The 13,929-nt window shown below is 36.3% G+C and overlaps 1 protein-coding gene across 3 annotated transcripts in view; it reads left to right on the plus strand.

The window, feature by feature from the left end:
• LOC149536396 (LIMR family protein At5g01460-like) overlaps nt 1-13,424 on the plus strand; it is a 120,994-nt gene extending 107,570 nt beyond the window's left edge. For all 3 annotated transcript variants that reach the window (XM_089806861.1, XM_089806860.1, XM_089806859.1), the window contains 6 exons: nt 10,674-10,783; nt 10,887-11,001; nt 11,110-11,175; nt 11,280-11,390; nt 12,777-12,843; nt 12,965-13,424. In XM_089806861.1, coding sequence (XP_089662987.1) covers nt 10,674-10,783; nt 10,887-11,001; nt 11,110-11,175; nt 11,280-11,390; nt 12,777-12,843; nt 12,965-13,012 — 517 coding nt within the window. In that variant the 3' untranslated portion in view covers nt 13,013-13,424. The remainder of the gene's footprint in view (nt 1-10,673; nt 10,784-10,886; nt 11,002-11,109; nt 11,176-11,279; nt 11,391-12,776; nt 12,844-12,964) is intronic.
• Nucleotides 13,425-13,929: the final 505 nt, after the last annotated feature.

Raw genomic sequence — 13,929 nt, forward strand, 5'->3', positions numbered from 1 at the left:
TGAATATATTATTACAGATTTTAATAAACCTCTTTGCGGAAGGAAAAGATATGAGATAAGAGATTCAGCAATTGATCAGTACCTTTGTTAGAGATTGAGGATTCAAATTCAGACTCCTTTAGTCAAAAAAATCAATGACTCGCCTTGTGGAGATATGATGGACATCGTTTTTCCTAATTCCATGGCAGAGGGAATATATTTTTGGGCAATACAAACCATTGGGTCTAGCAAGAAAACAATATTGAATATATGATATTAACAAATTCAAAAGATTGTTCCTCAGATTTTCTTTTCTCATCACACGCCAGTACATGGCCATGCAAAGGAGTCATCAGCCAAATAGTAAAGGATGTTGTCCAAGCCTAGTGGATAATGATCTGGTCTCTAGGGACAAAATTAGCATATCTGTAATTTTTTGGAGCCTTCTGAGTTGTGCTGGCAATCTGCTGAGGCAAGCACGTTCTAAAGTGGAAGTTGATTTGGAGAGTGCTAAGAAAAGACAGGCCGAGTTAGCTTTGCAAAAAGAATCTTTATAGAAGGGTAGGGAAGATTCTGTTGAGAGGGACACTGCTTTGAATGACCTCAAAAAGATAGAAAAAGAACACATCCAAATTTCGTGGTCGGGTTTTGGAAGACGTGAGTGTGGACATAGTTGTGGAAGGAGGGAAGACGTCAGTTGAACACAAGCCGATAGGTGACGGATTAGCATTTACGGGCACATAATCCATTCAGCAGTTGTAACCAGTGTGGATACGATTGATGCCAGGTAAGAGTAATAACGTAGGCACTAATCTTCATTACCTACCTTCGTGCATAAACTGGATTCCTTCACCGTGAACAGTACAATAAGAGGCTCGAGTTGATGGTGAAGTCAACCACAGCCACACAGTGAATATGGACCTCATACCAGTAAAAATCACGCCAAAACCACGGGTCACTAACTGGCGGCACATTTTGATGTTACGGGTTACAAGGAATCCATGGGCCCAGATGTACACAACAATAGACACCAACTTTCACTCCCAGTAGGAGCTATGCAATGGTTGGAACATTTCTTGTTAGCAGAGCAACCAAGGACGCCGTGACAGCATTATCTTTCGGGTTGGGTTTTTCTTTCCAATGGTTGCCTGGGCTGCTACAGTCACCTCATTTCCTCCATGATGCAACTTCAATACATAAAAACTTAGTGGTCCATACCAGTAAAGTTATTACAGTGCTGTTAGGGGCAGGTCTTGAGTCTGGACGTTACGAGGTTATTGGAATTCAAGGAAGGCATTTGTGACCCACAGGCTGCTGCTTGAGAGGTCAGATGATACAAATGACAATGAAAGCATAGAGGTCTCTGTTTATACATTAGAATGGGAAAGGCCATCTCTGCAACGTTTGGACAGATTTATTGTGCAAGATGGGGGTATTTCACTTGTTGTGTGAAGTTGTTCGTGGCGAAAAGAAATTTTTATGGATTCCAGAACTGAACCTTGATGCAAGTTATACATTCTAAGGCCAGAAAAACTTGAGCAAACTATAGAAAGACCACAGATGAAGAGGGGATTCTGTCCCATTAGTGTGCAAGTGATATTTCCTTATAGGAGAGGTTGTAATATGGAGAGGGTCTTATTCGTATGGCAAAAAATTTAGGTCCAGCTGATTTATGCCTGAATCACCTGTTACAAAGGGGGAACAACAACCAGGGTAATATCATCAGGTTTACTAACAATTTAGCAGCACAGTTTATGAGGGAGAGAAGAAGAACCTTCAAGTTTGCTCTAGGCAAGTTTGTAGCAAATCAGAAATTTAGGAAATCTAAGATTGCTAAGACCAAGCATTGGTCTTAATAAAAAGTCAAAAGGTCCAACACATTAGATTTCAGAATCTTAAGAGAGAAGCTATGGGAAAAATGTACAATCTGGGAAAAGATATTATTAAAGTAGATAAGTAGTTAGCCCAAAATCTCCAATCCGATATGAGGACTAAAATAATGAGCATATATGATGATTACCACAAATTTCCTCCATAGATTTAGAAAGAATTACCTTTCATGGACTATGTTGACTTTCAGCTACAGCTGCAAAACAAGATAGATATGATGAGAAACAAATACTATGAATTGGCCTGAGGTTTCCTTGCAGAGGACAGTTATAGAGAATTGCATAGGGAAGATATCAATCAACTTGACAGTAGTACTAATAATGGCACAAGTATGCTAATAAGTAATTCGGAGACAGAAGTATCTTATGGAGCTGTTTACACTAGTCCTTTTGATGAGCAGGTTAATGGCCCATGTAGTAGAGTTGACCAAACTGTCAATGTTGGCAACTCTATCATCTTTTTTGGTGACATGAAAATTAACTTGGATGAATTTTATGATAATACCGGGCTGAAAATTATGTCAAGTTTCAAAGAGGAGCAAATGGACCGCAATGTTGGTAGGATAGATGATCTAGCACACATCGAGTTAGAGGATATTTCTGAAAATGTTGTTCTCCTAGGTGATGAAAAATTAGAAAACTCTATGGAGAACAACCTATTTGTGTTTGAAGGAGATGGTCAAAAACCATCATCGCTTCTTGACTAATTGGATATGTTTTTGGTCAAAGAAGACAAGATTGTCCAAGTGTTGACAAGGTTGGATGATTCTTCCAATTTGATTGAGGATCTCATGCGGAAGATTGTGATAGAAGAGAGGTATGAGAATGTTTGCGGTATCACAAGTCCTCTTTTACATACTATTTTTGAAACTTTGAAAATGATAAAATATGAGTACTTGCAACTAGTAATGGATAGAGATCTAGCAATAAAATTTGGAAGGGACAAGGAGAGTGAGGTAGATGGGCTATGTCTTCAATCGAGTTTAACACATTATTCCATCCACAAAGCTGAAAATCAAACAAGTGGGGCAGCCACTTATGAATAAGATTACAGTGGTTCAAGGGCACAAGAAATCATGCAAATCATTGAAGGAATTCATAAAGTGGGTAGATGTGAAGGCAAGCAATGTGATTCAATCATGTATTTCCTATTTGAGACTATCTATGGTGAGAAATTTTTTATGGATCAGCAAGTTGATAAAGAGTAAAAATTCTGATTTTTATAATAGCAGCTGCACATTTTCACATGAGCACATGGTTAGTGATACCACGAGTGAGGATAATTCAGAAGTTTCAAGTAATAGTGAACATTCCTTTTATGAAGACTTTGACATGAGCGAGAGTACTTATGGTGGAGTAGGAAGTACAGATTTATCCTTAGTATACTCTGAGGGATTTTTCAGCTTACTTAGAGTTTTATCACCTAACTCTTATGAGATGGCCACGACCTACTTGTTGATTGGGGGTTTTTCTTGCTGGTATACTCTAGTTATCAGTGATTTGCTTGTGTATGTTGGTAATATATTTGCTGATTCTATTTGGCCCTCAAGGGTGAATGAGTTATTTGCAGGAGAGTGGGGAGAACACACATTATCATACGTTGTTCATGAGGTGTCTACATTTTTTATTCAGTAGGGTATTGAAGACAGTGTTAGCACTCATGATGTTGGTGATTCACCAACCACTCTTTCATTTACCCAGGATTATGTTAATTGGGTAGTCAAGAATCCAGGTGTTAATAGTATCTTACATCTGGCAGATTATGCGGTGTTGCTACATAGTCACATGATTATGATCTGTGTTTCAGCTTTCTGACATATCAGAGCTCCAGAGATTACGATTACTCCTTTTCCACCAGAGTGATATGGTGGTGGGGTCGGATTGGCCGCATCTATCATTGACATCGGAACAAATATTATAGGAGTTGTACAGTGATACAGTGGTGCAGATACTTCAGGAACTGGTCAGTGGTATCTCAAAAAGCGCATGAGTCCTCACTTAGGTGGAGCATCCCTAGGTATTGCCTTTGGTTGGGGAGCTAGATGGAGAGTTCGGTTATGGGTATATTGTTGGGTCCTCATCTTCACTTGACGCTAGAGACTCATAGGGTCATTCATGGAGTGAGATTTTCATCCCGATTGAGAGTATTGGCACACAAGGCAGCAACACAAGGCAATTGGTGTCCCTTTATGGTGAGACGTGGGATCCTGGCATTCAGTTACTTGGCACATTGATTCCTATTGTATTGTTTCACCATTCTAAGTTTGAGAAGATGCATTTCAGGAAACATTGGCTGAGGAGTAAAACCTCATTCTCTAGGCGAGTATGGGATCTTGGCATTTGATTTTTGCAGGTATGAGAAGATTGCTTAAGGGCAAGCAATATTTGAGAAGGGAGGCCTTGTAATGTCCTTTTTTTCTGGGACATTATAATTCTATGTGGCCAGCTCACTTCGCCTAGGTTTCGGGGCCGAAAAGGTTCTTTGCAGGGTTCAGTTCGAGAATTTGGCCTAGACATTTCCAGTTCCAGACTCATCAGAGCAATTTTGGCAGGTTGTCCAGATGCTTACTATTTTTAGTAAGTAATTAGAGCTCAGTATTTTCAGTACCTTGATGCTGGGATGGAAGTGTCTTGCCGAGAGCTTTCCAAGGAGCTATTGCACATGTTTATCAGAGTTCATTTGGTCAGTTATTTTAATGCTTGATGACTATATGGTTTACTGACTAAGTGACTATTAAAGTTCATTTAACTTGTCATTTTTTATAAAAAAGGTACTATGTTCACTTAAGTGACTAAAGGACAAAAAATGTGCGTTGTCCCACATTGCTTGAATGAGTGCGCATCACATTGGGAAAAGTAATAAAGGTACAACAAGCTCCACATGAGAGGGATATATGAAGAATATAATATTTAAACAAATATTAATCTGGGAGCTGGAAACAGTTGTTTGTTATTTCTTCGAGGACGCAAACCCTTGAAGAAGCATTTGAAGGTTGGATGCAAACCTAGCCTTCCTACAGGCTTATCTACATTACCAATCTGACTATTATTTTTGTTTCTAAGATTGGATCATTTGGATTGTTGCATGTTATTGTATCGCTGTTGTATAGTATAGTAACATTGCTTGGTGGCTATTTGTATTAACTGCTGGTTTATGTATGTATTTTTTGATTATTGGAGAAATAAAACAAAGTTTTCTGAGTTTCTTTGTATGCAATTTGTAGGTTACAAGTCATTTAAGATTCTGAAATTTGTATCAAACATTGGACTGCTGTTCGGATTTAAATCTGCATGTATATATCATGGATTTTTGGTAAAATATCCATAAAGGGATATTACAGCCCTATCCATGCCCCCATATATGTAGCCCATAGCGGGCTTCTCCCCATCAACTACTCATAGGAGGGTTACAAGGGGCTCAATGATCTACACAACAATTAAACAAAAAACAATTTAGTGAATGATGAAACTTTGCAAAGTTGTTCAATGAAAATAAAACAAAAATATGTATGAGATAAATTAATTTATAAATTTTAAGACTCAAGCTTTTAAAATTTAAATTACCTCCACAATCTCCTTACATGGCTCTTAAAAACCTTCATCATAAATTCATTTTGTTGTATCTATCCCTACAAGGGTGGTGGCAAAGGTCCAGGACGTCTATTGTGGACCAACAAACATACACCCCAAAGGTAACCTTGAACTCAGCAAGGATTTTAGTGTGATAAAATTAGAGGCAAATCTTGTGATACCGAGATGAGTATCCCCTCATGATGTTGAGGACCAAGGCATGATTATAGATGAACTTGCAAAGATTTTGGCCTTACTAACACATGATTTCACCCATTCAATCTTGCCAATATCCTCTAACACGAGGTTGAGGCAATGGGCCACACATGGAGTCCAAAAGATTTTTGGATGTCTCTCCATCAAAAGTTTTCCTGCAGCAATTTTAAATTAGTAAACAATTAAAAATTTAGATGTGTTCAAAAACTCTTAATTTTCAAATTTTAATGAAAAATTAAAATAGAAAATTTAGAAACTTAGAAGTTAAAATTTTACCTGCAGCAACATAATTAGCTGCATTATTAGTCACCACCTGGACAACATTCTCTTCCCCCACCTCCCTTATGACCTCAATAGCCTCACATAAGTATTTTGCATTTTTGACATGTGAGGAAGCATCTATAGACTTCAAAATCATGGTGGATCCTGAAAGTTAAAATAAAACAAAATAATTATCATTGAATAATCAATAAAACAAAATTTTAGTTATTTAATAATACATTAAATTTTAGGCTTTGAGAAGTAAAGGATGATGAATTACCTTCGCTAGAAACAAAACAATTTAGGAGAGTCCTATTCCTCCTGTCTGTCCATCTGTCCGTCATAATGGTACACCCCTTTTGCTCCAAATCTTTCTAGGGTCCTCCAACTCAAGTTTCATCTCCTCAACCATTTCTAGTAAGAGGGGGCCACTCAACTAATCTTCAGTGGGGTCTTTAAATCCCGCACCATAAATGGAAACTGCATCAATCATCCCCTACCAATAAGGAGTTTTGTTACATTTATAAAAATATTTAAATTAACATATTTCAACATCAAGTTAAAATTATAAAATTTTATTTTCAAAATTAAAAATAAAAACTTAAAACTTAAAACAATCAAATGTAAATGAAGTTGAAGTACCTAGCTGCTGTAAAATGGAATGTTGCAAAAAAACCAAAACTTGCAAATTGCTCTTCTTCCAGTTTCATGGATCTCCCTATTCCACTCCAAGCTCTCAAGTGAGGGTTGTGTACTAGGAGTGGCACATGGTACAAAAATATTGTCCAACCTAGATTTTTTGACTCCAAGACAAAAGGTATATCCAATACCACTATCAGGGGCAGCGACACTAGCAGTGCAAAGAATAGATGTAGAAGCAGCAACACTAGTAGAAGCATTAGGACGACAGGGGGGAAGAGAAGAACCTTCTCCAACACAACCTATTGAACCTAGGGGTGTAAAACTAGATACAAAAGCAGTTCCAGATGAGCGTAGATGGGAAGTGGAACCAATCTGAGCTAACTTTGCTAATTGTTTTTTATCTTAATTCCTTTTCTATTTCATATTTTTCTAAGGCAAGATAAAAAAAAATGTTGAGCCTCAGCAGTTGCAACTTTACAAGGTTGAGCATCATGACCACTTATGCCAGCGATATGGTATTTCAATCTATTTATCCCCCCACTTTTAATAACTTTACAAAATAAGCATTTTGTTTGAGTTCTACCTCTACTCGGAAAGTCTATGGTGTACTTCCAGCACCTCATCTTTTTTATTGCCTTTAGAGAGCTTGGGTTTTCTAGCTGAAGGAGCCATTATGAGTAAGGAAAAATGTCAAAGTTGCTGCAATAAGACATTTTAGACAAAAAATTACTGTTTAAACATTGCATTTTATGAAGATCTAAAGCAAAAGAAAACCCATAAACATACAGGAAAAAATCATCCAAGAACCCAATAAGCATAGAGAAAAAAATCATCTAAATCCAAAATATCAACTCTTACCTCTTTGAATTGAGTTGACAAGTGTTGAGAAGAGCTCCTATAAACTCCTTGATGATCAAAATGCAAGTATATAGCTGCTCCAATGTCACAAATGCAAGTTTTTCTCCTCTTCCTTTCAGCTGGTTGCAAAACAATGACACTCTATTTCCATTTTTCCTCTCTCTTTCTTTTTCTCACAATAGTGTGTTATGAAAGCCTTTTTAGGGTTATAAGGATAAGAAAGACCAATTTTTATTTTTTTTTAAAACTATTTAAAATTTTTGTCTTAACCAAAACTTGACTGTCACAGCCGAGTCACGACAATCGTGACCCGCGAGTCAGGAGAGTCAAGCGAGTCACCTAACCTGACCCGCCGAGCCCGAGTCACGGGTCATTTTGACCTGGCAAGCCTTGCTCGGCTCGCCGACTCGGGATACTCGCCCAACTCACGTTACTTTAGTCTGGACATTCTAAATGCATAATGACATTACCAGCCAGAAGAAAATAAATTGATCTGAACTTGAGGGCCCCCAAATTTTCCCAAACACACTGTGTTGAGGTAAATTTTGAGAGATTCTCTAGTTTTTTGAATGAGTTTGTCTCAGGAGGGATGATCCCGAAGATATTTCGTTCGCAAAACCGGCATTCATATGGAGAGAAAAGGTCAGATAACCAATTAAGCTATATCAATTTTTTCTTGTAATTTTGTTTGATTTTGTTTTGGTTTTTATTTTGGTTATGATAAACAGGGAGGTAATATCGAAGGAGGGAAACAGGTAATTGACTGGCTGGCTGAAAAGCAAACAATGGACCACCGACATACAAAATTTATATTGGGGTTTATTAACAGAGTATATAATAATTGCAGCAACTGAGTCCACCTTTGACAACATTTTCTGCAGTCCACAATATGTGGAGAGGCGTTTCATCATTCACATCTGGAAATCTGTGCAATCTTTTCACTGACCTTCTAGGTGAATAAAACTGTTGCAGCCATATTCCAAAAATCTGTCGCAAGGTTCGAATTCAAATTCGTGTTCAGCAACAATAAAATATGGATGGTGTTCAACAAAGGGGAAAAATTTGACGAAAAATTTGTCATCAAACTTGATTTATAGAAATCTGATTTAAAAAATAAATAAATAATACATCCATAAAACTATTAAAATATTTTAATATTACTAAATAGAATTACAAAAACTATTTTAAAATATCCATAAAACTATTTTAATATTTTAATGTTACAATCTTTTTTATAAAAATATAAATTTGTACATATTTATAGTCTAAAATAATATATTAATAATATCATATACTTAACCTATGTATGTACATGCATTAATGAACAAAATTACTATTAAAATGAAATTCAAACTATATAGATGCAATGATAAATAAAAAATTTGAGCATATACGATATAGTTTTAATAAATTAAAATATTGAAACTTAAGATTGATTGTCGGCGGCAGGAAAGAAATCAGATAACTTTGTCATGTCTTGAGAACTTTGTCATGTCTTGAGGAAGCCTGCACTTTAGCAAGTTGTTTGATGATGCCGCTAATCTGTTACAAAGGGCATGTGATTTATGTATGCAGAAAAACAGTTTATCAATTTTATTTTTAAAATTTTTTATAGTGTTTTGGAAAGGGGTCAAGCTCGTGATTTAGAACAGGGACATTCATTCAGGTTTGTCTCAAGTGTGTTGCAATAAAAAATCGAAACCCTTGGCGAATTGTAAACTGTTAAAAAGGTGAAAGGGAACTCTGTAGATTGTTCTTTTCAAATTTGTTTTATATAAAAAATTATGCCCTTTATTTAGCTGAACAACAGTTGACCTTTAACGATTTTTTTACAGTATTCTAAAGTTCACTGAATTCCGAACCTCATGGCCGAAATTCACCGAACCCTGTGACTTAGCCAAAAATCTTTTCTGGATTTAAAACTTCCTAGATTGGCCAATTCCAATTCCAATATTAGAGAATTCCAGCATTCTGCAATTCCAACAACCAAACGGACCCTAAAGGAGAGCTTGCCAAGACACCCCACTTTGAAACCTAAAATTATGCTAGGCCATGATGTGAGTGATCGGCAGACTGTACAACTAACAGTCATTTAAAATATTTCTTGTTTAAAGGAAAAAAATATTGTGCATATACCATGAAGGTCCCTGGCATTGTTGCACCTGATTAAACTCCATTTATACTTCTGGTTTTGTATTTCAATTTTGGCTCCGAGTGATATTACTATGGTTAAAGTCAAATGATTATAAAGTGAATATGATGATCTTTATGAAGATGCTTGGATTTCTGGTACATACATGCTGGAACTGCAACTTGTTGTGCATCTCTTTCTCCTGTTATATTCTCTAGTGAGCCCCTTAGTTTGTAACATGTTGAAGCTCCTGATTAATAAGTATTAAAAAGCCCATTCAGAATTTAGTTGCATTGCTGTATATATTTTAACTTGTTTCATGATTAATAGTATATAGATGTCCCCTTGCTGCCACAATATTTGAGAACATTTCAGTCCTTGAAACTCATCCCATCCCCGCTCCCTGGAAACTTTGTTGAACACTGATTTCAAGCTACAATGTCAGTGAATGGTAATTTCTGCCAATCTGCTTTCATTTTAATTATGAAGCTGAGCTCCTGTTCTCTAGAGCTTGCAGAGAACATGGTTGTCTGATAGTGCTTTATTCATAGGTGTTTGGCTTGTACGTGCACTGATAAGAAGTTAAAGAAAACCGAAAATATGCTAATGTTTCTATCCTCTGTATCTGATAGTTTAGTTGAATTTGTTCTTGACCATAAGTGATTACCTTTTTAGTGCTGACTAGAAATATTTTTGATATTCAGATCAGGCAGGTGTAAAAACCAAACAGTTTGTGTTGATATGTCATTTGAAGATTATTGTGATGTAACACTTACCCTTATTAAGGCTCACTTAACATAGACATTATGTATACAAACTCTTAAATAAAATGTATCAATAAGTGGAACAATGAACTGATATTCAATGTTTTAGGGACGATAATGTAATATAGTAAAGGAACTTTGTTATTGTTTATATCTCCCATTTTAAGTTCTATATGTTGATATAATGTCATTTGCATTTAGAGAAATTTGATTTAGATGTTTGCAACTTTGTGGTTTGACAATAGAACATTTCGATTATATCAATTTGAATTGGCCCATTTGACCATACTTTATTTACGTTTATTTTGAAAATGAGGTGTTATCCATTTCATTTGTCAGTTAATAGTTTTGCTCCTCTTTCAGGTTTGTTGTTTCTGTTGCATGGGTTGCTCATATTGTGATATACTTGTTGATCAACCCACCTATTTCACCTTTCCTTAATGAGGTGTTCATCAAGTTAGATCATGTATGGGGTATGTAAACGGGCAGCTTTTATTTTTGTATGTTAACAGAGATTACTTTGACTGGTCTGTCTGCATCTCATCTAATGGATTGCACTTATGATATCTTCCACAGGTCTTCTTGGAACTGTGGCATTTGCATTCTTTTGCTTCTACCTTCTCCTGGCAGTAATAGCTGGGGCAATGGTTCTTGGTTTGAGGCTTGTTTTTATAACAATCCATCCAATGAAGTATTGTTAATCTCTTTGTTCCCACTGTCTACTTTTCACAAAATCTAACATATCTGTATTCTATATTCCTGTTTTCAAATTCTCATACAGTTGTAGTTGGTGACTCAGGTGGGGTGGAACATTAATGAATTCATTCCTTTTCAATGTGGGACTTATTCTTCTCTCTTCAATCAGGTACACTTTGTTCTTTATTTTTCAAATATTTTACAGTCTCAATTAGAGAATGAATAACGGAGAATCGAGATGAATCATTTCTTGAGTTTCAAATTTTATTGCAGTGTTATTCAATTCTGCGCAACAGCTTTTGCTGTTTATGCACAAGCTACTGCTGCCCAGGAAATATTTGGTCACACTTTGGAATCCTTGCGTGGCATCAAGTACCTTTACAAGTATGATTCTTCAACATTTTGTTTTTGAACTAGACAGTTACAGTTCTGCCAATAAGTGATATGATGATAATCTCTTTACTTTTCCATTGCTTGGATGGGTTAATGTTTTTCATGGATATCTAATCGTGCTGGATTTAGAATTTTGAGGCATTTTTCTGAGTTTGAGATTTTTTGATTTCCAAACTTGTTTACTATGTTTTCTTTGCTTAGGATGCTGAACGGTGATCTATTTTTTCAAAATTAATGATTAGAGGCTATCTGTTGGAGCCTCTGCCCATAGGCATAACAGGAGATCAAATATATAATTTAAAAACAACAAATACAATTAAAGACATGAGAATCAAAACACCGGTGGGAGATTCCACAAAAATTTGCTACACCAAAATTTCCGAGGGCACACTTTCAAAAAGGGTCCTGGGAGCTGCCAGTAATTTCTTTGGGCAGCAAGACACCTGCCCACCAGAGAATGGACCAGCAACACCGTGTACAATGAAAGCCAAGCACCTAATTTACCCCAGTCCATTGCCAGAAAGAGTAATCAAACAACTCCAGGTTCTTATTAAAAACTCCAGACATGCTAATCAATGGTGACACTGTTCGGCGTTTTTACATGCCCCAATACATGTCCATGCTTGAATTAGACCAGAGCGCAGGGAAACAATGTGCTCGAGGTCAAGAAATAATAGGGAGTATAAAGATTTTGGGGACTGAAACACTAAAAAGGATTTGTCCTTTGCCATTAAGTGGATAGATGACCATGTAGAGCCATTCAAGTGTCTTGTTTAATCCTGCAAGAAAATCCGCTGCATGATTTGCTTTCCAATGACACTGCTAAGATTTAATCTCAGCAAACTTAGAACCCAAAGGGACCACTTCGGTTGCATGTTTGTTTAGCTTCCAATTCAGGCGTGCTCCCATATTAATAGCATTAGCCATTAGTGACCAATATTGAGTTGCCTTCAACTATTAGGTGTTGCACACCTAGAGAAGTAGCAACCATGTGTGCCACAACACCTTCCCACACTGTTTTTTGGCTTATTATGACTCCCGGGTTTTAAATTACTCTGTATTTCTTAACAAACAACTTTCTCCCACATTACCCAGATTTCCCGGGGGTGCATCATCAAAGTTCACTTTACAGAATTGTTGGGGGAGGGCTTTCATTCCTTGTTTTTCTCATCTGGAGAAGAAGCACCCATTTTAATTCTACAAATATGAGAGCACTTAACCCATTATAGGCGGTAATTTGAGTGAATTATTACCGGGAAATACATAACAAAAAATAGATTGTTTTTTTGTGCATTTGTGAATCAAAAGCACCAGTGTTTCCAACTTTTGATTCAGGCGATGAGAGATGTCTCAGCTCTAATTTTGATGTGTTGGCAGGTATAATGTCTTCCAAATAGCATTCATAGTTTTGGCTGCTGTTACTATGGTCTACTATATGGCATTTGTGAGTGTGTACATTTGCACTGCCCTAGATGTATTGTGTTGTGCTTCAAGTCTAGCACATTTTTTGGTTTAATATTTTCTTTCTCATTTTAGAATTGATTTTTACTTTTTTGTGAATTCAGGGATGGAAAAAACGAAAACCAAGAGGAAGGCTGCAGCTTGCTAGTTAAAACATGCAGTTCTGGAGATGTACTTTCATACTAGAATCTGTTCTTGGTCCTGTAATTGGGCAGTTGAGATCTTAAGCAAGACCATTGCCAGGTTCTTTGAGTGCAGGAATTTGCTATTTGGTGTTCAACAGTTTATTTTACCGTTGTTGAGGCATCATATTTACTAATTGTTTATGAGACGTTATAATCTAGATTAGTGTATCAATTGAAATTCTATTTGGCTTTTGCCAATTATTTATTTACTAGGGTGATTTTGATGATCGTCTTTTGGTTCATCCCCCGCCAAAACTCTACAGACCTACATTTTACTTTTGAGAATATGCATGTATATAACATTTCTTGTGTAAATGTTATGTGGGTACTGTATATACTATATTCTATTGCTAATATATAAATCTAAATTTGAAAGCAATTTTAGGTTTAGATCAAAGATTCTACACGAACCTTAAAAGCATATAAAAGTTTAAAGTATATTATTGCTATAAATTTATGATTCATTAATCTGTTTTGAATTTCCTATAGCATTTGTAGGGATAAGTATAAATTTTAATAAAACTATTGAAGTTAATGTGTCGTATGTAAGTAATTTGGATTGGAGACAACTGCACAAAATAGTCTGCAGTTATCATCAAATGCATCAAGATGCATGTCAGTTTCATTATTTACAGGTTGGGTTAGGTATCCTTGGAAGCCTTTAGTATTCTCTTTGGCACATCAACTTATAACCTAAGCTTCTCTTTTTGTTTACCTACTTCGTTTCTGCGCCCTTGGCACAGAGTTCATTGTAAGTGTTGTAACTTCATATGATGTCTGAAAGAGTGCCTTCCCGCAGAATAAGCATATCACTGACTGTATAGTTAAGCTTGTGAGACGTCTTCGAGAAACTACCCTTTTATTACTTTCTACCAGCTTGAAAA

This window comes from Cupressus sempervirens, chromosome 10 (assembly GCF_028749045.1).
Source record: "Cupressus sempervirens isolate cs-2001-9-10 chromosome 10, ASM2874904v1, whole genome shotgun sequence".
Classification (NCBI taxonomy): domain Eukaryota; kingdom Viridiplantae; phylum Streptophyta; class Pinopsida; order Cupressales; family Cupressaceae; genus Cupressus; species Cupressus sempervirens.